The sequence below is a fragment of the Symphalangus syndactylus genome, chromosome 2 (assembly GCF_028878055.3).
Source record: "Symphalangus syndactylus isolate Jambi chromosome 2, NHGRI_mSymSyn1-v2.1_pri, whole genome shotgun sequence".
NCBI classification, from domain to species: Eukaryota; Metazoa; Chordata; class Mammalia; order Primates; family Hylobatidae; genus Symphalangus; species Symphalangus syndactylus.
The window spans coordinates 121,622,494-121,650,345 of record NC_072424.2 but is presented as its reverse complement, the minus strand read 5'-3'; the positions used below and the strand labels follow the sequence as shown (position 1 = coordinate 121,650,345).

General features: G+C 40.5%; 2 protein-coding genes across 4 annotated transcripts in view; both read right to left on the bottom strand.

Moving 5' to 3' along the window:
- ZC2HC1B (zinc finger C2HC-type containing 1B) overlaps positions 1-5,359 on the bottom strand; it is a 101,307-nt gene extending 95,948 nt beyond the window's left edge. For both annotated transcript variants that reach the window (XM_055266296.2, XM_055266287.2), the window contains exon 1: positions 4,677-5,359. In XM_055266296.2, coding sequence (XP_055122271.1) covers positions 4,677-4,704 — 28 coding nt within the window. In that variant the 5' untranslated portion in view covers positions 4,705-5,359. The remainder of the gene's footprint in view (positions 1-4,676) is intronic.
- A 73-nt stretch (positions 5,360-5,432) lies between these two features.
- Positions 5,433-26,595, bottom strand: LTV1 (LTV1 ribosome biogenesis factor). Of its 2 annotated transcripts, XM_055266140.2 has the most exons (11): positions 26,390-26,595; positions 25,224-25,355; positions 23,609-23,782; positions 19,310-19,397; positions 11,771-11,912; positions 11,187-11,442; positions 8,670-8,797; positions 6,978-7,117; positions 6,338-6,390; positions 5,947-6,147; positions 5,433-5,817 (listed from the first exon to the last, which is right to left on the bottom strand). In XM_055266140.2, exons 1-11 carry the CDS (start codon positions 26,390-26,392, stop codon positions 5,707-5,709), a joined length of 1,428 nt encoding a protein of 475 aa, XP_055122115.1. In that variant the 5' UTR covers positions 26,393-26,595; the 3' UTR covers positions 5,433-5,706. The 2 variants fall into 2 exon arrangements, with proteins under 2 accessions (XP_055122115.1, XP_055122124.1); XM_055266149.2 differs by lacking the exons at positions 11,771-11,912; positions 19,310-19,397; positions 23,609-23,782; positions 25,224-25,355; positions 26,390-26,595 and adding an exon at positions 11,632-11,753.
- Positions 26,596-27,852: the final 1,257 nt, after the last annotated feature.

The following is a 27,852-nucleotide window of genomic DNA, read 5'->3' as shown; positions in this document are numbered from 1 at the left end:
GCATGGAATACAGGAGATCTATTAGGGTGTCTCTTAGTATTACCATGTCCTGTGATTCAGGTCAATGGGAAACTACAACAGCCCAATCCAGGCAGGACTACAAATGGCCCAGACCCTTCAGGAATGAAGGTTTGGGTCACTCCACCAGGAAAAAACCATGACCTGCTGAGGTGCCTGCTGAAGAAAAAGGGAATACAGAATGGGTAGTAGAAGAATATAGTCATCAATACCAGCTATGACCACGTGATCAGCTGCAGAAATGAGGACTGTTATTGTCATTAGTATTTCCTCCTTCTTTTGTTAAAAACATGTTTGTGCATGTACACACTTGTACTAAGAAGGTATCTTCATTTTATTTACTTTTTCCTTCATCATGTGACATGAGATTTATTGACTTCACATCAGCATTTAAGTATTAACTTTATGTAATAGTATTTGGGTTGGGGATTGGTGCATTTCTGGTTGTATGAAGGATAGTTGTATTATGCTAGGCATAATTATTACCTTATTATTGTCTTTATTTGAAGATTATGTATGATCTCAGGAGATGGGTATGGGTTGAAGTTGACAAGAGGTAGACTTGTGATGGTTAATACTGAGTGTCAACCTGATTGGATTGAAGGATGCAAAGTTATTGATCCTGGGTGTGTCTGAGGGTGTTGCCAGAGGAGATTAACATTTGAGTCAGTGGGCTGGGGAAGGCAGACCCATCCTTAATCTGGGTGGGCACCATCTAGTCACCTGCCAGCGCAGATCGAATCTAAAGCAGGCAGAAAAAAAAGGTGAAAAGACTAGACTGGCCTAGCCTCCCAGCCTACATCTTTCTCTCATGCTCGATGCTTCCTGCCCTCAAACATTGAACTCCAAGTTCTTCAGTTTGGGCACTGTACTGGTTGTTCTTGCTCCTCAGCTTGCAGAGGGCCTATTGTGGGACCTTGTGATTGTGAGTTAATACTTAATAAATTAGATCTATCCTATTAGTTCTGTCCCTCTAGAGAACCCTAATACACCTTCTGATTTAAAAGACTCAGTAAAATGGAAGTTTCAGAACACTGAAGACAGATTCTACAGACTTCCAAAGAAAAATTAGATACAAACAATCAGCAATCAGGATGGCTCCAGATTCCTAAAAAGCAAAATTGGAAATGGAAACGAATGGAAGAAACCCGTTAAACTTCTGAGGTAAAATAATCTACAACCAAGAATTCTATATTCAGTCAAGCTGTCAATCCAACATTAAGTGTAGAATATATTTCCAGACATCCAAGTTCCCAAAAAGTCTACATCCCCTGTACCCCATTTCATGAATTACTGGAGGACGTGATCCACAAGCATGTAAATGAGATATAGGAAAAGGCAATTATACACTAGATAGTGAAAAGGGAATTCCCAGTATGATAGCTGGGCACAACAACCAAAGAGCAACCAGTCGAGGTTTGAGGTGTGTGATTAAAGAGACAGACGTGTTGAGGGCTATCACGACTAAGATATTCACTGCCTTCATAATCTCAAGATAGTATATTCAAGGAAGTCTGGCTCCCATTTTGTTCTACACTTGTCATGTTTGGCCATATTCTAATAAAGTGCCTGCTCTCCCTTTCATATCCTGATCTCTAGATCAGTTGGAGACACTCATTTCACCCCATAGGAAGGTTCTGCATTGATCTTGAGAGGTCAGGGTGAGTTTAGAAGCAGAAAATATAAAACAAGAATGCAATCCTCTAAGCATATTTCTGCAGATCCTGGATGCCTAAACTGTGACTTGTTCCCTAAAACTCACTCATCACCTTGCTCACTGACATCTAAACATGGGTTCTTGTAAACTCTAGAAGTGGAAGTCAGACCCAGGGACTGTTCACAGTTCATCTTCCCTAGGATGCTTTCATCTAATTGGTAGCAAACACTGCCCTCAAAAAGCTAAGTTTGTTTTTTTCAGTTGTTCAAAATGACACAAGATGTTGTGTTTAAGGATACTATACAAGTGGCTTTAAAAAAGAAGGAAATACTTAATGCAGGTTGAGTATCCCTTATCCAAAATGCTTGGGACCAGAAGTGTTTCAGATTTTTCTCAGACTTTGGAACAAGATATCATGGGGATGGGACCCGAGTCTAAACACTTTATTTCATATGTCACCTTACACACACAGCCTGAAAGTAATTTTATGCAATATTTTAAATACTTTTGTGCATGAAACAAAGCTTGTATTAAGTACTTATTCGTGGTATTTTCTATTTGTTGTCTCACTTTGGCACTCAACGTTTTGGATTTTGGATTAGAGATGTTCAACTTGTATGGCAGCTGGATAGTATGCAAGAATTACCTGAGGGGAAAGAGTGAAATGAAATCAAGGATGGATTCACAGGGGACTTCTATGTTCTATTTCTTAACTTGAACAGTGGCCCTGTGTTTGCTTTAAAAATTCTCCTGTAAGTTTCACAATTAAAATGCAAGGCCATTAGAATTTCTACCTTCTCTGCCCTTTAACTGGAACAAGACTGATAAAGCATACCAATGTCAACCCACATGAAGAAGTAACATAAAAGTATTGAAAATATAACAGTGAAGCTACAAGAGGTTAGAGTTCTTTCAACTGAGGTGACTTGATGACATCAAAATGGAGATGTAGATACAGGGCATCACGGGTAATCACACAAGCGGTAATTGCACTTCAGACACTTAGACTTGTAAAGTAACAGTACAGACAGTCCTCAACTTATGATGGTTCAACTTAACAATTTTTCCATAATGGTGAGAAAGCAATATGTATTCAGTAGAAAGTGGTACAATCCTCTCGTGATGCTGGGCGGCAGTAGTGAGCCACCACTCCCAGCCAGCCATGTGATCACGAGGGCAAATTGATAACTCTACAGCGTGCTGTATTGCCAGATGATTTTGCACAACTGTGGGCTAATGGAAAGTATTCTGAGCAAGTTAAGGTAGGCTAGGCTGAGCTATGATGTTCAGTAGGTTAGGTGTAGTAAATGCATTTTTGGCTTACCATGTTTTCAGCTTATGGTGGGCTTATCAGGGCATAATCCCACCACGAGCATCTGTGGTACTACGATATCTAAGTGGTTTTACACCAGTCACAGGCAGTACTTAAAATAGGTGGGCCGGGTGTTGGCGGCTCATGCCTGTAATCCCAGCACTTTGGGAGGCCGAGGCAGGCAGATCATAAGGTCAAGAGTTCGAGACCAGCCTGGCCAACATGGCAAAACCCTGTCTCTACTAAGAATACAAAAATTAGCTGGGCATGGTGGTGCACACCTGTAATCCCAGCTACTCGGGAGGCTGAGGCAGGGGAATCGCTTGAACCCGGGAGCTGGAGGTTGCAGTGAGATGAGATCGCGCCACTGCACTCCAGCCTGGGCGACAGAGCAAGACCCGTCTTGGCAAAAAAAAAAAAAAAGTTTAAGATACAAATTCTTCGAGATTTTGCCCCCTGCCTTGGATCTCTTAGGCCTTTCTCTCCTCCCTAACCCCAGTGAGTCTAGGCCCTGCTATGGTTCTTTCTACGTTTAATTCTTTTCTGAAATCTTTCCCATCTATCCATTCATTCATACACTACTTTGTGACTGCATACTGAATGCCAGGCACCCTTCCAGACCTAAGGATAAAGCAATAAATAAAACACTGCGCCTTCAGGGTTTGTCCTGTGAGAGGAGACTGAAAAACAGTCCTCTGCGTCAACAGATGTTGTGGAGAACATAAACCAGGGAGGGAGGGTCAAGGATGCAGGGGAGGGATGCGTGCACTATTTTTAAATACGAGCTGAGGGAATAGCCTATAGTGAAGGTGACAGCTGAGCACCAACCATGAGGAAGGTCTGTCTGCAGTGAAAGTACTTCCGGGGGAACAGCAAGTACCAAGATTCTCATTACAAGTGGTACTTACCACAGTGATAGTATTGCCAGTTACATTTCACTGCACCTATCCTGCCTCCTCAGACCATGTGGCTCCTGAAGGCAAAAACCCTCTGATCTCTTGGGCTCCCAACATTTAGCATGGAGCTTTTATGTTCAGTTCCCAATCATCATTTATAGATTTTCAGAGAACCAAGATATCAGAAAATTCATTTAAAGTATCATGAATTTGTTCTTCAGAATAAAATTAAAATATTTAAGTTTGGAGTATAATCTGCCTAAATCACAATATGCTTCATCAAGACTCATGGCCTAGTCTTTTTCTCTTAATTGCCAAATATATAATATATGGATTTAAACACAGTGAAGTAAAGTTAGCACCTCATAAAACAGAATTTGAGTAACATGACAAAGAAACATCCAATGCCTATCAAGACTCTTACCATTTTTGAGAATCTTCAGTTGAGACAGCTATCAAAATAAATGGCCAATCCTTTTAGTACTTACATTCTCAATATTGACATAAACCATCATCTGACCCTTTACTTCACAGGTTGGCATTTAAATACATTCTCTCCAGTATCCTACTTCTGCAATGACAAGCTCTTCAGTCAAGATTTTTTTCCAGCCAATGTTGGTAGAATACCTAATGCCATCAGTTTTGACAACTCTTTAAAAATCCTACAATACTTAGATTTAAACGGATCACACATGGTAGAACAAGCTAATACCTACCAGCTTTGGAAAAGCCATAAACAAATGATTACAGATGAAGGCATTTTCTAATAATTTAGATATCAAGTGCAGCTCACCTGCCAAAAATGGTTCTGCCCCAGCCATTCTGTTCCTAACTCAGAGCAACAGTGTTCACAGATTTTTACAGCCCAGTCCAGATAACAACATACTAGGTCAAGAACATAAACCAGGGCCACGAATCTGTTGCAAGAAGTCACAGTTTACCAAATAATCAACAATTGTGATGATGTCACCGCCTAAACCTTGAAAAAGTTTAAATCAGTTAAAACAAAAATCAACTCATCAAAAACAGAGAAAGTTTTCAACTATGTATTTTAATCAAGTATGAATGGTTCCAAGCATTAACTAATGTTGAAAAGACAAACTCTCCAGTTTAAACTGAAATAAATATTTCTGATTTTGAACTAGGGACTCATTGAAGCCAAATAAGTTTTCTTATTTCCTTGACTATTCTGTTTCCTGCCTTCACTGTTCCTAAATCCCAAAAGCAAGTCATCCAGTAATATAACAGGAAATATGAATCTTAAGAACCTTAATATTCAGTTTTGCCACACTTTTGAAATAGTCCTTTGTATACAGCAAGGGAAAACTTAGCTTCCTAACAGTGGAACCTTCTCAGAAAAACTCATCTTACACTAAACAGAATAAAGTCAGCATTTCAAAATTGAGTTTAACCAGGCCACTTTTCTATTTACAGCAAATTAAACCATGTAATTCCTGAAAAGGCGTGGAGAGGATTCAAAGAAATATTTGAAAACATCTGCAAAAAACAACTATGACAACCATACAAATAAATGAATACACCAATTCCATTCAAGTTATGAAGATATTTTCCTTTAATTTATCCAAACATTTCACATTCATGAAGTCATTTATTTCAGAGCAAATGTAAGCTTATAATATTAAAAATTAAAATATTACAATATTTACAAGATGGTTGGCAGGGGACACTTGTTGGAAAAAAATAATACAAATATTATCTGCCAGTAAAAATGGCAAACACAGTTTTGTCTTTCTGAAGGTTCTAGTCAATGACTGAAGATGAGGAGCCCCTAATGAAATGCCTTGCCCTGTATGCTCCACTGTCTATAGCTTTAGACCCTCAACATTCTTCTTCAAGTTCAGCAGCTCTTTCTCTTGCCTTCTTTTCTCCAGTTTAAATGCTAATTTGTTAGCTTTCTTCTCCACTCTTCGTTCCTGTTTAAGTACAAGAATATACTTGTATTATTCATATCTTTAAACTGATACAGACTGCTTTTACAAAATTCCCCTAATTTCCCCTCCACCAGCTCTTTGTAAATCTCACATTTGAAAAATATATTTTACCTTGCGCTCTTCTTTTATAGCTTGCTTTCTTGCTCTTTTATCTTCTTTGCTTTCATTTTTAGAACGTGGCTGAGTTGATACTTTCGGAAGATCACTGCCATTAATCATCTGTATTCTTTCAGCTTGCTTTGCTGTGAGTCCTTTCTTTGGTAAGACATTGAGAGGTATTCCTGTTTTAGAAGATATTCGAATTTGTTTGGGCTGAAATACAGATAAAATGGTACTAGAGTTATTTCTCATTCCTATTAAAAAATAGCTCATTAATGACATACTGTTGATGCTTTTTCTAATATCATCCTAGCCACAAAGATGAAAAGTTACTGTGTGAAAATGTGCACTCTATTTTTTTATGCACTGCATCCTTCAAATAGCTCAGCACACTAGGACTTACCTTTGGTTGATACTTGATAAGCTGTGGATGGTTATATAAATTTGAGTACGTACCTAAACAAACAAATAAAAGTCATGCATCAGTAAGCACGTTTTCAGTTCCACAAAGCATTACTGAATTCCTACTATATTTCTGACCTTGCGTTTTCATAGTGCAAAATAGCACTGGAGTCTCTGATCAATGTTTTATAAATTGCTTACACCTCAGTATGGAATATTACTCTTTCCAAATAATTTTTCACAAATTTCCTAAAAGCCTCTTATTAAAATATATGTATTTTTTCAAAGTTGATATGTTTTTTTTTAGACAGAGTTTTGCTCGTTGCCCAGGTTGGAGTGCAATGGCGTGATCTCAGCTCACTGCAACCTCCGCCTCCCGGGTTCAAGCTATTCTCCTGCCTCAGCCTCTCGAGCAGCTGGGATTACAGGTGCCTGCGACCATGCCTGACTAATTTTTGTATTTTTAGTAGAGACGGGGTTTCACCATGTTGGCCAGGCTGCTCTTGAACTGACATCAGGTGATCCACCCGCCTTGGCCTCCCAAAGTGCTGGGATTACTACAGGCATGAGGCACCGCGCCCAGCCTAAAGTTGATATACTTTAATACTTTAAAATTACTATCGTAAAGTGAATATACTTACTACAAATAGATTCACAATCCCACTTCTCTTTGGCTTCTTCAAGGACTACAGTAATCATTTCTTCCTCCTCAGACTCATCAAGCTCATTCATTGGCAGGTCTTGATCCTCCAAGGGTTCAAGGGTATTCAGTTTTACAGAACTTTTAGATGAGATTTTAAAAGTGAAGACCAAGAGGGGGGAAAATGACTTATTATTATACTATGTCACTAAAACCGCAATTTTTAGCTGTGGAAAAAACCAGTATTTTAAATGCACATATTCCAGTGACCCATCCGTCATTTTCTGTCAAACTCTGTTCTACCCAGCCCTGCCTCTTCCCTCCAGTGAGTTTTGGACATTCACTCAGCTGATAGGAAGGTAACATCTAGCTGTGTCTTTCCAAGGCAGCTTCCTAAGAAAACAGGTTTTTAAAGCCTAAAAAAGCATAACTCATCTGTCTCTGCAAAGTATTCAAATATTTCACTCAAACTGTATAGTTTCTTGTTCTGCTATGGAATCTATATATTATAGTGATCATGGAACATCAGAACTTTCTAGCTGATTTGAACGCTTCATCAGTTTCTCTCAGAGAAGAGTCACCTTGATGTGGATGCTGATTTGCCAAAATAACTGGCTGGTCAGTTCCGCTAATCGAGCTGGAGAGACAAATTCTTATCTTTCCACAAGATGTAAATACCTACTTCTCAGAACACCTGGCATTTCAGAAAGATGAAAAGAGCGTATACTTGGAATAATTCTTCAGCCCAAAAGACTAGAAACACCATCTTATTTTCCAAGGGGTATGTGTCCCTTTATTTCTTTTTTTTTTTTGAGACAGAGTCTCGCCCTGTCACCCAGGCTGGAAGCAGTGGTGCTACCTCAGCTCACTGCAACCTCCACCTTCCAGGTTCAAGCAATCCTGTCTCGGCCTCCCAAATAGCTGGGATTACAGGTGTACACCACCACGCCCGGCCTGTCCTTACATTTCACACCTTAATAATACTCATGCTTCTATCAAAACAAAACTTTTAAGCAAAATAAATAAAAGTAAAAAAAAAATTTAAAATTGGCCAGGAGCAGTGGCTCACGCCTATAATCTCAGCACTTTGGGAGACCGAGGCGGGCATATTACATGAGGTCAAGAGTTTGAGACCAGCCTGGCCAACGTGGTGGAACCCCATCTCTACTAAAAATACAAAAATTAGCTGGGCATGGTGGCGTGCACCTGTAATCACATCTGCTCAGGAGGCTGAGGCAGGAGAATCACCTGAACCTGGGAGGCAGAGGTTGCAGGTGAGCTGAGATCACACCACTGCATTCCAGCCTGGGCAAGAGAGCAAGACTCCATCTCAAAAAAAAAAAAAAAATTTAAAAAACGAATACACATTCTACCATGACTCTTCTCCAGTCAAAGATATGGAGAAAGTGGCTCCTCGTATATTCCCATTACATTCTACTTCAGAACACTTAACACCAAAATGTAGGCAAAACAATGAGCTACACATAAGCCAAAGTTTATGGAAAATGTACCACTTTCTTTTTTCCCCCCTCCTATCTTTTTTTTTCCCTTTTCTTTTTTCCTTTTTCATTTTCTTCATACGGATTTTGACTAGGTTAATTTTTTCCTCAATTCAGTTATACTATAGACCTTTTTTGGAATTTTTTTTTTTTTTTAAAAGAACAGCTAAACAAGGAAAGAAAAGTCACTGTACTTCTCTGCCTTCTCTTTATAGTAGTCATTCAAAACTTCCTGTAAGCGATTGCTGTCCACTTGAATAGAACCTTCCAATTCTGCATTATCCAGAGCTCCAATTTCATCATCATCATATTGCTCATAAAACTTGAATATAAACAGAGAAAAGATACCATGAAAAGCAAATGTACTCAGTAAGACTACACACTTAAAAATTTTTTTACATTAACTTTATTCTTACACAATAGTTATTCAGGTACTATCACAATTACCATTAAAATATCAGTAGGGATTTAATGCAACAATAGGATGTGGAAGATATTTCTGCTCAGTACTTTAAGACTTACATTTAGACTAAAAATAGGCTTCCATTTAACATGTAAATGAAAGGCATTATTCCACTCAGCTTGGAGAACAAAATGCTAGGCAGCACAAATTACGTCAGAACATTTTTCAAGATACTTTTTCTTTTTTTTTAAGTATCTCTCTCACTGTCTCCCAGCCTGGAGTACACTGGCGCGATCATAGTTCACTGCAGGCTCAAGCAATCCTCCCTCCTCAGCCTCTCAAGCAGCTGGGACCACAGGCACATGCCGCCACACCAGGCTATTTTATTTATTTTTTTAAATAGAAACAGGGTCTGCATTGCCCAAGACAGTTTCAAACTCCTAGGCTCAAGTGATCCATCTGCTTCAGCCTCCCACAGTTCTGGGATTATAGGCACGAGACACTATGCCTAGCCTGAAGATATTTTCAAATTCCTTAGTTATGCAAACTAAAAGATTGTGCAACTGAAAATTCTCCTACTAACGTATATATTTCGTTCTTGTTTAGACAATAATTACTATATTATGCAAATGGTGTTGACACTGTTAAGCTTTGACAAAGAGTAAATGGGGGGGATATATCTCCTGAAGAGTGAGATTTGTAGCAACAGTTTGCTTCTCCCTCAAGAGAAGAGGGAAAATAGTATTAGGTGAGAAGGTAGCAAGGTAAGAGCCTTTATTTTAGATTCACCTTGAAGGAAACTATTCCTTCATTCATTTATCATTTATGGAACACTTTAAACTTCTATTACATGCCAAGACACCATTTTAGGGTTTTGGATGTATCCATGAGCAAAATACAAAAGACTGTCTGCCCTTGGGGAATTCACATTCTAATCTGAGACAAATCTATACATGACATACATAATAAAGAAGCACAACATTAGAGATGATGTTAGGAGGTGTTATGTGCTACAGAACAAACAACAGGATAGGTGGGATTAAAAACCTGTATAAACAGTCTATAGGTTGGGATTATAAACCCTGGAGCTAATCTGTTACAACAGAACCAAATACAGTATATGAAAATTCAAGCTTTCAAAAGTGTCTTATACTCTACTTCCATTCTGTTCCTTAGTGTTAGTTATGTCTGAAAACACCAGATGAGAAATGGAAAGAAATGGAATTTTGATGTGCTCAATCAGGCCAATACTTCAGAAATATAGCATCTTATGGATTACTGTTGGAGAAATTCAGAATCAGGAGGTCAGAATTCAAGGGGGAAAATAAGAATGCTTGATCAGCCAACTCCTTTTGACCTACACACGTTCTTTCCAGAATCAAAACTAGGGTGACTGGCCTCATAGAATACATAAAGGGAAAACAACAATAACTAAGGTGCTTTTATGCTCTGTTTTAATAAAGAGATACGCTGTTTTCAACACTCAAAAGTTTTAGCTTTGGGTCCCAATCTGTCTTTAAAAAAAAAAACAAGGCAAACAGCAAGGCGCCTAACATCTACTTAGCTCGCGGGCAGATCAGCTGACTTGGCCAGAGGATGGTCCAGTTTCCAGATCAACCTCAACCCAATCGGCTTCATCAAGGTCCTCGAGTGGATTACTTCTATCTTTAGACTCACCTTGAAGGAAACTATTCCTTCATTCATTTATCATTTATGGAACACTTTAAACTTCTACTACATGCCAAGACACCATTTTAGGCTTTCGGATATATCGTGAGCAAAATATAAAAAACTCTCTGCCCTTGGGGATTTCACATTCTAATCTGAGACAAATCTATATATGACATACATAATAAAGAAGCACAACATTAGAGATGATGAGGTTTTAAGGGCCACTTCTAGGGGTTTTAAGGGCCAAATAGAAACTCAAGTGAGTTGTCCTACCACAGTTACTGAGAATAAAACTATTACAGCTACTTTTGGTTATCCATTCAGGTTGAATGAGGCATCATTTGAGCCACCTCCAGGTGTAAGTGTGTGATGTAAATTGGAAAAGTCACATCCTCCTAAGCAATTAAATTACTCTTCTTCTGCACAGTTCTATGCTCCCTTTGCAGTCTTTGTGCTCCTGTACTGCACTGATACCTTTCTGCTTTATGCTGGCTACATGAACCTATAGCTGGATAGTTGTAAACTTCCTATGATTGACTTTGTGGTTGGTGAGCACTTCAACCTGGGCTAAAGCTGACAGGTATTAAAAAAAAAAAATTATCATAGTACTAAAGCATCCCTTACGTGGGGACCTTACCTTCTCAAACCTCTCATCATGTAGGGTCAGCTGTTCATTTCTCCTCATGACTGAGGAAGTCATCGAATACTCCGTGAAGCGACTTTTTGTTTCCTCACTCCAGAACAAGTGATCTGCTACAGCTCCGTGAGTTTTTCCGGGCACAGACATACAATCTTCATCTGACAATAGGCCTGCAGAGTCATAGTCATCATTGCTATCTCCCTTCTCATCATCCACATCTTCCCACTCGCTGTCATCTTCATTCTCAGATTTCCTAAAGTAAAGGTCACAAATTACCTACCAAAACAACTTAAAAAGTAACAGAACAAAACCACTTTACACAAGTAAAATTGGAAGGTATTTCAGGAAGGGTTCTTGTCTAGGCAGGAAGGGTTCTTGTCTAGGCAGGAAGAGTGAGGGTGTCTGATCAATCTGGTTTGGTAGGAAAAGCAATGAATCTCACATTTTCTGCTCTAAAATACGGAAGTCTCAGATTAAATGCTCTTGAAGGTCTCTTCCAACTGTAATGTTCTATGGTTACCATCCCACTGAAGCAGTAACACTTAGGTCATCATCTCTGCTTTGAAACAAACCACACATACTGTATATCCATTCCCTCTTCCTCTCCTGTTGACTTATTGGCCTGAAGAATAAAGTCATCCTCAAGCAGATTATCTGGATCATCAAAGTCAAAATCATCATCAAGAGCTGCAACAATGTCAGGATCAAAATCCAGTCGAGGTCCTAGAAGGAAAACAAAAATTGAGCAATAATTCCCAAGACAGCAACAATTCATTCACTTAACTCACAATATAAGGACCTATGATAGCCAAGAGTCTATTAATATATTGAGGATAAAAGAATGATTAAGAACTAAGTTCAGTCTAGTGAAGAATAAAGAGTGACCACTACAAGACAAAAAAAGGAAAAAAAATGCTGCCTCAGCCCCAGTCAGGGGCTTATAAATAAAACTCCCATCTTCCTGGGACAGAGCACCTGGGGGAAGGGGCGGCTGTGGGCGCAGCTTCAGCAGACTCAAACGTTCCTGCCTGCTGGCTCTGAAGAGAGCAGCGGATCTCCCAGCACAGTGCTTGAGCTCTGCTAAGGGACAGACTGCCTCCTCAAGTGGGTCCCTGACCCCTGTGCCTCCTGCCTGGGAGACACCTCCCATCAGGGGTCGACAGACACCTCATAGATGAGAGCTCTGGTTGGCATCTGGCAGGTACCCCTCTGGGACAAAGCTTCCAGGGGAAGGAACAAGCAGCAATCTTTGCTGTTCTGCAGCCTCTGCTGGTGATACCCAGGCAAACAGGGACTGGAGTGGACCTCCAGCAAACTCCAGCAGACCTGCAGCAGAGAGGTCTGACTGTTAGAAATAAACCTAACAGAAAGGAACAGCATCAACATCAACAAATAGGACGTCCACACAGAAACCCCATCCAAAGGTCACCAACAACAATGACCAAAGGTAGATAAATCCAAGAAGATGAGGAAAAACCAGCACAAAAAGGCTGAAATTTCCAAAAACCAGAATGCCTTTTCTCTTCAAAGGATCACAACTCCTCACCGGCAAGGGAACAAAACTGGACGGAGAATGAGTTTGATGAATTCACAGAAGTACACTTCAGAAGGTGGGTAGTAACAAACTCCTCCGAGCTAAAGGAGCATGTTCTAACCCAATGCAAGGAAGCTAAAAACCTTGAAAAAAGGTAAGAGGAATTGCTAACTAGAGTTACCAGTTTAGAGAAGAACGTAAATGACCTGATGGAGCTGAAAAACACAGCAAGGGAACTTTGTGAAGCATACACAAGTATCAATAGCCGAATTGATCAAGTGGAAGAAAGGATATCAGTGATTGAAGATCAACTTAATGAAATAAAGCATGAAGACAAGATTAGAGAAAAAAGAATGAAAAGGAACAAACAAAGCCTCCAAGAAATATGGGACTATGTGAAAAGACCAAATCTACGTTTGACTGATGTACCTGAAAGTGATGGGGAGAATGGAACCAAGTTGAAAAGCACTCTTCAGGATATTACCCAGGAGAACTTCCCCAACCTAGCAAGAGAGGCCAACATTCAAATTCAGGAAACACAGAGAACACCACAAAGATACTCCTCGAGAAGAACAACCCCAAGACACATAATTGTCGGATTCACCAAGGTTGAAATGAAGAAAAAAATGTTAAGGGCAGCCAGAGAGAAAGGTCGGGTTACCCACAAAGAGAAGCCCATCAGACTAACAGTGGATCTCTCGGCAGAAACCCTACAAGCCAGAAAAGAGTGGGGGCCAATATTCAACATTCTTAAATAATTTTCAACTTAGAATCTCATATCCAGCCAAATTAAGTTTTATAAGTGAAGGAGAAATAAAATCCTTTCCAGATAAGCAAATGCTGAGAGATTTTGTCACCACCAGGCCTGCCTTACAAGAGCTCCTGAAGGAAGCACTAAATATGGAAAGGAAAAACTGGTACCAGCCACTGCAAAACATACCAAATAGTAAAGACCATCAATACTATGAAGAAACTGCATAAACTAACGGGCAAAATAACCAGCTAGCATCATAATGACAGAATCAAACTAACACATTACAATATTAATCTTAAATGTAAATGGGCTAAATGCTCCAATTAAAGGACACAGATTGACAAACTGGATAAAGAGTCAAGACCCATCAGTGTGCTGTATTCAGGAGACCCATCTCACGTGCAAAGATGCACACAGACTCAAAATAAAGCAATGGAGGATATTTACCAAGCAAATGGAAAGCAAAAACAGCAAGGGTTGCAATCTTAGTCTCTGATAAAACAGACTTTAAACCAACAAAGATCAAAAAACACAAAGAAAGGCATTACATAATAGTAAAGGGAACAATGCAACAAGAAGAGCTAACTACCCTAAATATATATGCACCTAATACAGGAGCACCCAGATTCATAAAGCAAGTTCTAAGAGACCTACAAAGAGACTTAGACTCCCACACAATAATAATGGGAGACTTTAACATCCCACTGTCAATATTAGACAGATCAACGAGACAGAAAATTCACAAGGATCTTCAGGACTTGAACTCAGCCCTGGACCAAGCAGACCTAATAAACAGTGACATAACTCTCCACCCCAAATCAACAGAATATACATTCTTCTCAGCACCATACTGCACTTACCCTAAAATTGACCACATAATTGGAAGTATAACACTCCTCAGCAAATGCAAAAGAATGGCAATCATAACAAGCAGTCTCTCAGGCCATAGTGTAATCAAATTAGAACTCAGGACTAAGAAATCCACTCAAAAATGCACAACTACTTGGAAACTGAACAACTTGCTCCTGAATGACTACTGGGTAAATAACAAAAATAAGGTAGAAATAAATAAGTTCTTTGAAACCAATGAGAAAAAAGACACAACATATCAGAATCTCTGGGACACAGCTAAAGCAGTGTTTAAGAGGAAATTTATAGCACTAAATTCCCACAGGAGAAAGCAGGAAAGATCTAAAATCGACACCCTAACATCACAATTAAAAGAACTAGAGAAACAAGAGCAAACAAATTCAAAACCTAGTAGAAGACAAGACATAACTAAAACACAGCAGAACTGAAGGAGACAGAGACACGAAAACCCTTCAAAAAAACCAATGAATCCAGGAGCTGGTTTTTTGAAAAGATTAACAAAATAGATAGACTGCTAGCCAGACTAATAAAGAAGAAAAGAGAGAAGAATCAAATAGACACAATAAAAAATGATAAAGTGGATATCACCACTGATCCCACAGAAATACAAATTACCATCAGAGAATACTATAAACACCTCTATGCAAATAAACTAGAAAATCTAGAAGAAATGGATAAATTCCTGGACACATACACCCTCCCAAGGCTAAATCAGGAAGAAGTCGAATCCCTGAATAGACCAATAACAAGTTCTGAAATAGAGGCAGCAATAGCCTACCAACCAAAAGAGAAGCCCAGGACCAGACAGATTCACAGCCAAATTCTACCAGAGGTACAGAGAGGAGCTGGTACCATTCCTTCTGAAACTATTCCAAACAATAGAAAAAGAGGGACTCCTCTCTAACTCATTTTATGAGGCCAGCATCATCCTGATACCAAAACCTGGCAGAGACACAACAAAAAAAGAAAATTTCAGGCCAATATCCCTGATGAACATCAATGCAAAAATCGTCAATAAAAAACTGGCAAAACGAATCCAGCAGCACATCAAAAAGCTTATCCACCACAATCAAGTCGGCTTCATCCCTGGGATGCAAGGCTGGTTCAGCGTAATCCATTACATAAACAGAACCAATGACAAAAACCACATGATTATCTCAATAGATGCAGAAAAGGCCTTTGACAAAATTCAACACCCCTTCATCCTAAAAACTCTCAATAAACTAGGTATTGATGGAACATATCTCAAAATAGTAAGAGCTATTTATGACAAACCCTCAGCCAGTATCATACTGAATGGGCAAAAGCTGGAAGCATTCCCTTTGAAAACTGGCACAAGACAAGGATGCCCTCTCTCACCACTCCTATTCAACACAGTATTGGAAGTTCTGGCCAGGGCAATCAGACAAGAGAAAGAAATAAAGGTATTCCAATAGGAAGAGAGGAAGTCAAATTGTCTCTGTTTGCAGATGACATGACTGTCTATTTAGAAAACCCCATCATCTCAGCCCAAAATCTCCTTAAGCTGATAAACAACTTCAGCAAAGTCTCAGGATACAAAATCAATGTGCAAAAATCACAAGCATTCCTATACACCAATAATAGACAAACAGAGAGCCAAATCATGAGTGAACTCCCATTCACAATTGCTACAGAGAATAAAATACCTAGGAATCCAACTTACAACGGATGTGAAGGACCTCTTCAAGGGGAACTACAAACCACTGCTCAAAGAAATCCGAGAGGACACAAACAAATGGAAAAACATTCCATGCTCATGCATAGGAAGAATCAGTATCATAAAAATGGCCATAATGCCCAAAGTAATTTACAAGATAATCCTAAGCAGAAAGAACAAAGCTGGAGGCATCACACTACCTGACTTCAAACTATACTACATGGCTACAGTAACCAAAACAGCATGGTACTGGTACCAAAACAGATATATAGACCAATGGAACAGAATGGAGGCCTCAGAAATAACACCACACATCTACAGCCATCTGATCTTTGACAAGACAATCCTGAAAAAAAACAAGCAATGGGGAAGGGATTCCGTATTTAATAAATGGTGTTGGCAAAACTGGCTAGCCATATGCAGAAAACTGAAACTGGACCCCTTCTTTACACCTTATACAAAAATTAACTTAAGATGGATTAAAGACTTCAACGTAAGACCTAAAACCATAAAAACTCTAGAAGAAAACCTAAGCAAGGCCGGGCGCGGTGGCTCATGCTTGTAATCCCAGCACTTTGGGAGGCTGAGGCGGGCGGATCACGAGGTCAGGAGATCGAGACCATGGTGAAACCCCGTCTCTACTAAAAATACAAAAAATTAGCCAGGCGTGGTGGCAGGCGCCTGTAGTCCCAGCTACTCGGAGAGGCTGAGGCAGGAGAATGGCGTGAACCCGGGAGGCGGAGCTTGCAGTGAGCCGAGATTGCGCCACTGCACTCCAGCCTGGGCGACAGAGCGAGACTCCATCTCAAAAAAAAAAAAAAAAAGAAAACCTAAGCAATACCATTCAGGATATAGGCATGGGCAAAGACTTCTTGACTAAAACATCAAAAGCAATGGCAACAAAAGCCAAAATTGACAAATGGGATCTAATTAAATTAAAGAGCTTCTGCACAACAAAAGAAACTATCATCAGAGTCAACAGGCAACCCACACAATGGGAGAAAATTTTTGCAATCAATCCATCTGACAAAGGGCTAATATCCAGAATCTACAAAGAACTTAAATTTACAGGAAAAAAACAAACAACCCCATTGAAAAGTGGGCAAAAGATAGGAACAGGTATTTCTCAAGTGAAGACATTTATGCAGCCAACAAACATGAAAAAAACCTCATCGTCACTGGTCATTAGAGAAATGCAAATCAAAACCACAATGAGATACCATCTCATGCCAATTAGAATGGCAATCATTAAAAAGTCAGGAAACAACAGATTCTGGAGAGGATGTGGAGAAATAGGAACGCTTTTATATTGTTGGTGGGAGTGTAAATTAGTTCAACCATTGTGGAAGACAGTGTGGCAATTCCTCAAGGATCTAGAACTAGAAATACCATTTGACCCAGCAATCCCATTACTGGGTATATACCCAAAGGATAATAAATCATTCTACTATAAAGACACATGCACACATAGGTTTATTGTAGCACTGTTCACAATAGCAAAGACTTGGAACCAACTTAAATGCCCATCAATGATAGACTGGATAAAGAAAATGTGGCACATATACACCATGGAATACTATGCAGCCATAAAAAAGGACGTGTTCATGTCCTTTGCAGGGACATGGATGAAGCTGGAAACCATAATTCTCAGCAAACTAACACAGGAACGGAAAACTAAACACCACATGTTCTCACTCATAAGTGGGAGTTGAACAATGAGAACACATGGGCACAGGGAGGGGAACATCACACACTGGGGCCTGTTGGGGGATGGAGGCCTAGGGGAGGGATAGCATTAGGAAAAATGCCTAATGTAGACGATGGGTTGATGGGTGCAGCAAACCACCATGACGCGTATACCTACGTAACAAACCTGCACATTCTGTACATATATCCCAGGACTTAAAGTATAATTTAAAAAAAAAAAAGAAAAAAGAAATGATGCTTCTTTTAATATCCACTGGTAAAAATATTGTTCCATTATACATCTATAATGTTTAACTTTGTCTAGCCTAATTCGAAGCTTTTGTCTGCAGGAAGAAACTGGGCTTTAAATTCACCTGTTAAAAATAACTCAAATGAGCAATTTTTAGACTGTTATACTTTCAGTATTTTCTGACTTTGAGATTTTAATAAATACCTACCTGTTTCTTTGGATATATTCTTCCATCTATAAAAATACTAGGCTGACTCTGGGCACACTGCTTAGGACTTAGCCCTGCTCCACAAGGAGCAGAAAATGAAAACAAAAAACTCAAGTTCAAGAAAAACTTTGAACTCCAAATTTATCATCTGACATGGCCTCCAACACCCTCTGCTACATGGCCATTACTTAACCCTCCGGCCTCATTTCTTTTTAATCCATACCCTTCCTTCTGGGCAAGCTAAAATGTGTACAGTTACCTATATTCACGTTCTCTTGCCTTAGGACATATAGTCCTCTATCTGGAACATCCTCTGGTCCCCACCCCTCCCCTCCTTCTTCCACCTACCTAACTTTTACTTAAACAAACTAGACATCACCTTCTTTAGAAAGCCTTGCCCAACCCTGTGAGGCTGGGTTTGGTGCTACTCACCCCACTAGTAATATCCATCTATACTGTAATTTATCATTTATTGTTTATTTTTCCCAAATGAGGTAAATTCTTGGGTCAGAGACTATGCTTTATTCTGTTTTCACCCAAGACCCTGCCACACAGACAGTGGCAACTCAAAAATCTGTAGAATAAATTAATTAATGAATGCCACAGGACAGGTGTTAAGTTAATAATTAAGGCAACTTAGGAGAAAGTACCAACACCACTTCTGTGGACTTCTGTGTTTGTTCTGAAATACAGTGTTGGTACTAAAAATTAAAAATAAAATTTTCCCCCAATATATGTGTAGATGGCAAAATGAACTTCCATAAAAATACCTGTATGCTCTGGGGAGAAATTCTGAAAGACAACAGATTATTTTTCAAAATTACACTACAAGTAATGAATAATGAATACCACTGTCTTTGTAAGAGGTTACGTAAAGGTTACAATTCCCCTAACTAGATTACCAAGAATAGTTTCCCCACTTTCCTCTCCAAACAGGAACTCAAAAGATGTAAGGATTTGATGGCAGGAATACAAAAATACAAAGATCACATTCATCCCTTCCTAATAATCCCTGATCTGAATTCCCGACATATCTCAATTGTTTCAATACTTTACTGGGGATAGAAAAATCCTACATCATTTCTTTATGTTTTGCAAAATACATTTATCCATATGAAAAGATAAACGAATTAAAAATACCTGAAACTGGAGCTGCTTTATTTAACAATCCAACATCTTCCTCAAACTCTGAAGCAAACACTGATGAAGGCAACTTAATTCCAGTGCTCTTGAAAAAGAAATTGCACAATGGTTAGGTTTATTTGGAAATACTTCTTAACTAGTGTACTGGGTTGAAGTCCCCCCCAAATCAATGTCCATCCAGAACCTTAGACTGACCATATTTGAAATAGGGTCCTCTCAACTATAATAAGATGAGGTCTTACTGGACCATGGTCCTATAACGAGACCACATGAAGACAGAGACTCACAGGGGAGAATGCCATGTGCAGATGACAGCAGATTGGAGTGAGGCCTCTATAAGGCAAGGAATTCCAAGGAATGATCACTGGTAACCTTCGGAAGTTAGGAATGAGCCATTCAATAGCCTCTCCCTCTAAGCCCCCAAGAAAAAAACCAACCCTGCTGATACCTTCATTTCAAACTTCTGACCTCCAGAACCATGAAGAAAGAAATTTCTGTTGTTTTAAGTCACCTAGTTTGTGGTAATTTGTTACTGCAGTCCTAGGAAACTGTTACAACTACATTCTGTGTTCTCTCACCTGTGCTCCAGGTTTATATATGTTAAACACGTATATTCCATCATAAACTCAAAAGCAACTGTCTATAATACATCACAATGCTTTCTCTAGTAAATTATTCCATTTATCCCTCAGATCCTATGAGGTATCACCATGTTTTAGTAAAAGAACAAAAACTAAGAAAGTTTAAATGGCCCACCTGCCTGAGAATGACCAGTAAGTGAGATTCTGGGATTCAAATCCCAGAGTTTCTTAACTCCACTTGCCTGAAATTTCAAAACAAAATTAAACTTTTTCCTCTTAAACTAGAGATAATGTCCTAATCTCTAGTAATGGCACAGCCCTTGTAATGAATTGGCTATCTTAAATCTCAGGTGGTATAAATCATTTTGCTCTGTCCTATGTCCCCCTGAAATCTCTTATATACAGTGATTTCACTCTATTCTTTGGGGCATCACCTCATTTATAGTTAACCAAAACATAAATGACTACAACTGCTCATATAGCTAGTCTACATCCAGTACAACCTTCATACCCATGGCTAGATTAAGCTCCTTTAATAGTTTTATCATGTGACCTTCTTGAGTTTCTAACAGGTCTCAATTTTTCACTCTGTATTTAAGGCCCTGGTTCTCAAGGACCTATAAAAATCAAGAACTACTCTGTGTATCCAAATTTGTCAGTTATTCTATATGACCATGCAAATCAAGTTCATTCCTCAGTCATGTAATAATGCAAAACACTTTACTTGGCACGCACGTGCCTGACATGGAACCACAGTGCTCGCTGTCTCGGCACCCTGACTGAAAATATTCCTTCTCCTGTCAACAGTATCCACCGCTTGGTGGCCAGCTTGGTTCCCACCCTCCCACATGAAGCCCTTTCTGATCACTGTCCTAGAACTTCCCTTTGTGTGAACTTCCCGCCTTCTTCACACACTGCAATCTACTTAAACATGTGCTAGCCTACATTCTCTCACTGGTTCTTATGCTTGTTTCCTCTCCTTGACCAAACAGTTGATAATGTGAGGACAATCACCATGTGTTATTTATCTCTGTGCATCTCACCACCTGCCCTATCCTCAGCTCAAGAGGAGGCACAAAGCTGGAATCTGCATCCTCATTGGCTTGCTGAGAAAGCTCTCCGAATTGGAAGCCTCTGAGGCGCATGAGTAAAGGCTACATATGGCAATGTACACCCGGCAAGATGTTATGGCTTCCAAAATGAGCTTCTCAGTAGCATAAACATGTACAAAGATCTGTTATTTTGCTGTAGAGTATATTTTTAAGAAAACAGCTTTACTAAGACATCATTCACATACAATTCACCTATTTAAACTGTACAATTTAATGTTTTTTAAGGATATTACATTATTAATTACTTAAAATTGTAGTAAAATCTACATAGTCTTTTAGGTTTTTAAAAAGGTACCTTTGTGATATTTATCCTTAGAAGTTTGGGATTAAACACAAGGTCAGCTTGTGTTAAATGAATTTACCTTTGTGAGATATTTTTCAAATCTTGAAAAGTAGTCAAAGAATCACATACACGATTAAGCGTTAAAGAGGAATTACTTTTTTTTAGAGGAGTGCTGTGTTTTCATTGGTTGCAGTAGTTCTCAACTACATGGCATTTGCCCAGCTACTTTCCACAACGGCACCACCCTCTTTCTTTCAAGTCAAAATCAGGGCCTGCTCAAGCATCAATCATTTCTATACTGCCTTTTTACACTGTCTTACACTGTTTCTAGGGGTTATGCATTGTTTCTAATCTATTCGAATTTGGTGGTGTGTTACAAATTAAAGTAAAAAAAGCACATGGGACTAATCCATATTTTTTCATAGCTCTACAGAAAACCAACGACACTTTTGTTTTTAAATACAATTCAGCTGTCCCTGTAAACATCACGGAAGTGTCCATTTAAGAGCCTTATCCTGTTAAAAAGCCAGTTAGTGATTGCTTTTACTCAAAATGAATTAAGGATTAAAAGTTAGTCTTGTACGACCAGGCGCAGTGGCTCAGGCCTGTAATCCCAGCACTTTGGGAGGCCGAAGTGGGCGGATCACCTGAGGTTGGGAGTTCGAGACCAGACTGACCAACATGGAGAAACCCTGGCTCTACTAAAAATACAAAATAAGCTGAGCGCGGTGGCACATGCCTGTAATCCCAGCTACTAGGGAGGCTGAGGCAGGAGAATTGCTTGAACCCGGGAGGCAGATGCTGTGGTGAGCTGACATCGTGCCATTGCACTCCAGCCTGGGCAACAGGAGCAAAACTCCGTCTCAACAACAACAACAACAACAAAAAGTTAGTCTTGTACTGGTCAATACAAGCCAGGCAAGACTTTACTAAGAATTTCTCCCTTAGATAAACAAGTTAAGCCACTAAGGTACCCGTTCTCTCCCTCAATAGGTTACAGAAGCAAGTGAGCCAGTAAGTCCCTACTACCAATAAAGCCTTGAGGAAGAAGGAATAAAGAAGTTGGTTCTCTATGAACAACAGAGATGTGGTGGGATTTGGGGCGTTACAAAAGAGCCACAACCTAGTTAGTGAACGAGGAACTGCAGTTATTACCTTTCTTTGGGATGATATCCTGAAACCTAACCTTTCTGAGTCTCCTTAAGCAACAAGCTATTGCCTGTAAGAACTACAATCACATCTTCCCCAAGGAAAGGAATGCCTAGACCATGACAGAATTGGGGAATGAGCAGCAGGGTAAACTGGTACCTTTTGTATCTCTTACCTTTTGCTTATAAACCTAATGAATGTCTCCTTTTTTGGAAGTGCTAGGTGATATAAAAGTTTCCCACAGAGAAATTTACTCTACATCAAATTAAAAATAAGGTCACAGAGGCATACAACATGGGCATTCTTAACATAAACAGGGGAGAAAGCCGGGCGCGGTGGCTCACGCTTGTAATCCCAGCACTTTGGGAGGCTGAGGTGGGTGGATCACGAGGTCAGGAGATCGAGACCAGGTGAAACCCCGTCTCTACTAAAAATACAAAAAAAAAATTAGCCGGGCGTGGTGGCGGGCGCCTGTAGTCCCAGCTACTCAGAGAGGCTGAGGCAGGAGAATGGCGTGAACCCGGGAGGCGGAGCTTGCAGTGAGCCGAGATTGCGCCACTGCACTCCAGCCTGGGCGACAGAGCGAGACTCCCTCTCAGAAAAAAAAAAAAAAACAGGGGAGAAAACAGAACTTAGACTAACAGCACTCATTTCATATAAACACGTACTATCATTTGTCCTGAAAGAGAAGGTATTAAAGTGGACTGAACATTTGTTTACAAGACAAGAATGTTATTATCATCCACTCATTCTGTTCGCTTATGAGTAGCCTGCAGCTTTTATAAAAGTGTTAAAGAGCTGAATATTCCACAAAAGTTAAGTCCTATCTTAGAACAAGAGTTTATGATCCTGAAAACAGTTTTATTGTTAACATATAGAATGTCAGCTGCTTTTCTTCTATTGAAAAGTGCTGTCTAACATGGCCATGTCTATAAATCTAAAGTTCTAAACCTATAAAAAGGCTGTTACTGTTGACACCTGCCACCAGAGAGGACGTGACCTATTCTCTCCTGACGGTATACACGTGCATACACATATATAATTTTAAGTGGAGGTGTGGTCTATCTTTGTGCTCTTCATACGGACACCATTTCTTGCCCCAAACAGATATCTTCATTTAAAAATGATTTCTTCACCTCACTCCCACACTTAAACTGCTGAAAAGCCTTACTGGAATTACTAGCGTTTCTTCTTTCTCCTCTCTCCTGTTGTGTGCACTGAAGGTACTTGAGGGAATAAGCTCTGAGGGCCCAGATGGTTCCTTCAGGTGCTGCAGGTAGTCATAGTCATCATCAAAGAACACTCCATACTTCCTCTGTTCTGCTCGCCTTTCTTCATTGTCTATCTATAAACAAAATGGAATTAGTACTTTCTTCACTGTTTAGCTATAAACAAAATGGAATCAGTAAGCCTCCCAAGGATAAGGCATGGGAATATTACAATGACTACAGCTTTCCAAGTAGGAGCCAGATGGCACATGAACATTTTGGCTGATGGGAAAAAGACAAAGAATTCCTGACAAACAGGAAATGTACAGCTTCAAAACCAGAGTGCTACATAACATTCAAATGGAATGAAAACATTCATGCTTTTAAAAGGGCAATAAACATAAATAACAATTGCTCCTTCCACTAGACATTTCTGTGCAACATTTTGAGTCAAGAAATATACATCCAATTTATTTTATCATCTATTTGGAGGGTTATAAGAAAAGACCTGGGGGGCCAGGTGCAGTGGCTCATGCCTATAATCCCAGCACTTTGGGAGGCTGAGGTAGGAGGATCACTTGAGCCTAGGAGTTCAAGACCAGCCTGGGCAAAACAGTGAGACCTCGTTTCTACAAAACAATTTTAAAAATCAGCCAGGCCCGGTGGCGTGTGCCTGTAGTACTGGCTACTCTGGAGGCTAAGGTGGGAGGATCGCTTGAGCCCAAGAGGTAGAAGTTGCAGTGAGCTGAGATGGAGCCACTTTGCATGCCAGCCTGGGCAACAGAGATTTGGGTGCCTTGAAAGGTTAAGTACAACTTCTTGTATTTATATGCAAAAAAAAAAAACTTCTCAACATACAACAAAACTGGCTTTACTGAAAAGCTAAACACGGCCCATGGCCCCCAATACTCTGTTTCCCAACACTCTGTTTCATAATATCTACACTTAATAAGTGTAATCTAACATTAAGAGTCTTAATAAGTAGAGTCTAACATTAAGTCAATCTTTTCGAGGCTCCCTTGCAAAGTTCCCTGAGCTAACCAAGGAGCTCAGATATTTTACATTTCCTAAGATGAGCAACCAGGAGGCAAAATGCAGTTTGTGGTTATAAAACGGCAGGATCTTAGAGAGAGCACAGTTTGAGCATATATCGGTGCCCTAAATAACATCATGCCACATTGTAGCTGGTGCTTTGGTAAATATTTACCATTATTCTACAAGATTTGCTCGTTTAAACATCTCAAATAAAGAACTTTGTCTTCCCAATCAAAATAATATGAATGATGTAAAAATCAGCAAATTGTACTGAAAATTAACTTATAGATTATTTCCCAGAGTATCAGTTATCTGAGAGTAACAGCTGGCTAACAATTTATTAAAAACTATTAACATAGCCAGGCGTGGTGGCTCATGCCTGTAATCCTAGCACTTTTGGAGGCCAAGCTGGGAGGACTGCTTGAGTCCAGGAGTTCGAGACCAGCCTGGGCAACATGCCAAGTCTCTATTTATTTAAAAAAATGAAAAAAGAAAAAAACTATTGTCTACCTACAAACTGACTGGCTAAAGAACAGGACCTACTTTTTGTGTGGGCAATAGAACTCTCTGGGGTGCAGTCTCATCTGCTGCTAAAGGATCTCGTTGGCTCCGGTGGACCAAGTGAAAAGACACAGCTTTCTTCTTCTCTATAAAGGGCTTTTTCTTCCTGTGAGGCTTCAAAGGAACAAAATCACAACAATTAATTAAAACAGAACAAAAAGATGGAGAATAATTCCATAGTCCACACATGCATCTTTAGTAGTCATGTTAAAGATAAATACTTTTTAAAAATCTACACTTCTGGGGCAGGCAACATCAGCTGTGTTCTGTAGAATCCATACTTAACCTTCCTTCAACAAACATTCCTTGAGCACCTGCTTTGTGCCAGACCTTGTTATGGGAACTGAGAATACAGAAGTGGGAAAGTCAGATAAAGTCCCTGTTCTTAGCAAGAAAATCAAGATAATTTCCGGTGAAGAAAACATAAAACAGTGACGTGAAAATGTATACAAGACAGTGACGTGAAAATGACTTAAAAGCTACTTTACACTGGCTGCTCAGGGAAGGCCCCTGGCCGACTGAACCAGAATGACAAGAAGCCTGCCACAACATAATCTGGAGTAGACAGCTCCACACAGAACATCTACCAACCAGTAAATAAAATCACGACACAAACGGCTAAAGTTTAGTAAGATCCACCGTCTCTTTCTACATTCTTACTTCGCTATCCAGTTTTGATTCTCTAAACTGGGAAACCAATTAAGTGGCTTTACTTTGGGCCCAACCTTATGCTCTCCCACAAGTTCCCTTTCTCAGAGGAAACAGACACGCAGACACCTGCCACTCCAACGCTGAGGGAGACCAGCAGCTCCCTCTGCTAGACCCCAAGAAGCACGGGATTGCGCGTTTGTGTCCGCAGTCACCAGCTTTTAGTTAACCGAAAGCGCGCAGGGCTGCAGGCTCCCAGGGGTAAAACAAAAAGGCCATTCTCCTCTCCGGGCCACATCCCAGGGAGGCTCGGCGGTGGGAGACTGTAACTTGCAAAGAATGCCCAGGGTGGTGAGGGTTGCCCATTTCGGGGTACTGTGCCGCAAGCAGCCTCTGGCATGACCCAGACCCAGGCCGCAGTAGCCAAGGTATTACCGGAAGCAGCCTGGCCTCTGCAAAACCACAGCGCCCGGCCGCCGAAACAAGCAAGTCTTGCTCACCATGCTGCAGCCGCGCGGCGCTCACCCCCAGCGGGGGCGGCGATGACACCCTCGAAGTCCGGCGGGGAGACCAAGGTCCAGCTGAAGGCCGCTTCTGTAGGCCTCACCACACGTGCAGCCCCAGGACCCGGCGATAACGTCACCCAGCCGGCCGTGGAAATGGACCAATCGCCGAGAAGCTGATGGGTCGCGACCGGAAGTTACACAGGCTTGCTGCGTCTCCACGTTCGCGAGAAGCCACCGGGAGGTGGGGCTAGCTCGGCTCCCACCCCTGGGCGGGCTGTACTTTTCCGGCCTTTAGTCTCCCGCCGGCGAAAGGGAATCGTGGGGGTTCTTAACGTTGAGGCGCCACAGGGGGGTTTCGGCTTGTGGACGAACCTCCTTTTATAGCTCCGTCTACGGAGACCAGAGGGGACGAATCTAGCATCCCCGTTGACTTGTGTCTCTTACCTATTCCCGACCATAAAAAACAGCCGCGGACACGGAAGGGAGGCGACCACCCCGCTAGGGTGCTGGGGTCGCCAAGTTTCAGGTTCCCTCTCCGGGTGGGGGGGTGGAGTCGGTTGCCGTAGCAACGGAGACTGCATCAGACTTGATCAGGTTATATTTTCCACTGTTTGGTGAACTGCTTTCATCTGCGCTGTTAACCAAACCCCCGAGACTCTGTTAACTGCAGAGGCATTTGAACTAATGAAATATATTCAGAATCTCTGGTGTTTGAGTGTTAACTTTCTCCCCCTGTTTAAACAAATAGGCTATAAGCACGCATTCTTAGGAAGATTTCAGGCCTGTGTTGGCGCACTCACATAGCTTTTCTTGGACAAAAGTGTGTGGTAAATGCAATCACTTTCATCAGCAGACCTTTTTTACAAATTTGTTTCCCCAACTTCCCAGTTTCTGGTGACCTCTCAATGAATGAGTTACCTTGGATTGTCTCTTTATGCCGCAGGCATTACCACTGTAAATATTTGTGGAGTATTATTCTTTTATTACAATAAAAATTATAGAAATAGGCCAGGCGCGGTGGCTCATGCCTGTCATCCCAGCACTTTGGGAGGCCGAAGTGGGTGGATCACCTGAGGTCAGGAGTTCAAGACCAGCCTAGCCAACGTGGTGAAACCCTGTCGGTACTAAAAATACAAAACTTAGCCAGGTGTGGTGGTGGGCACCTGTAATCCCAACTACTTGGGAGGTTGAGGCAGGAGAATAGCTTGAACCTGGGAGGCAGAGGTTGCAGTGAGCTGAGATCATGCCATTGTACTCCAGCCTGGGCGACAAGAGTGAAACTCCGTCTCAAAAATATATATAGAAATAATTTAGGTTAGGACCATAAAACTTGTCTTAGGATATTGCTTTGTCACAGAGATAATACATAGCACTCCTATGTGCCAGAGATTCGTTGTTATTATTCATTATATAGAATTAAAAGATCCAAGAGGGCAGTTTTCATTTCCTTTCAATCA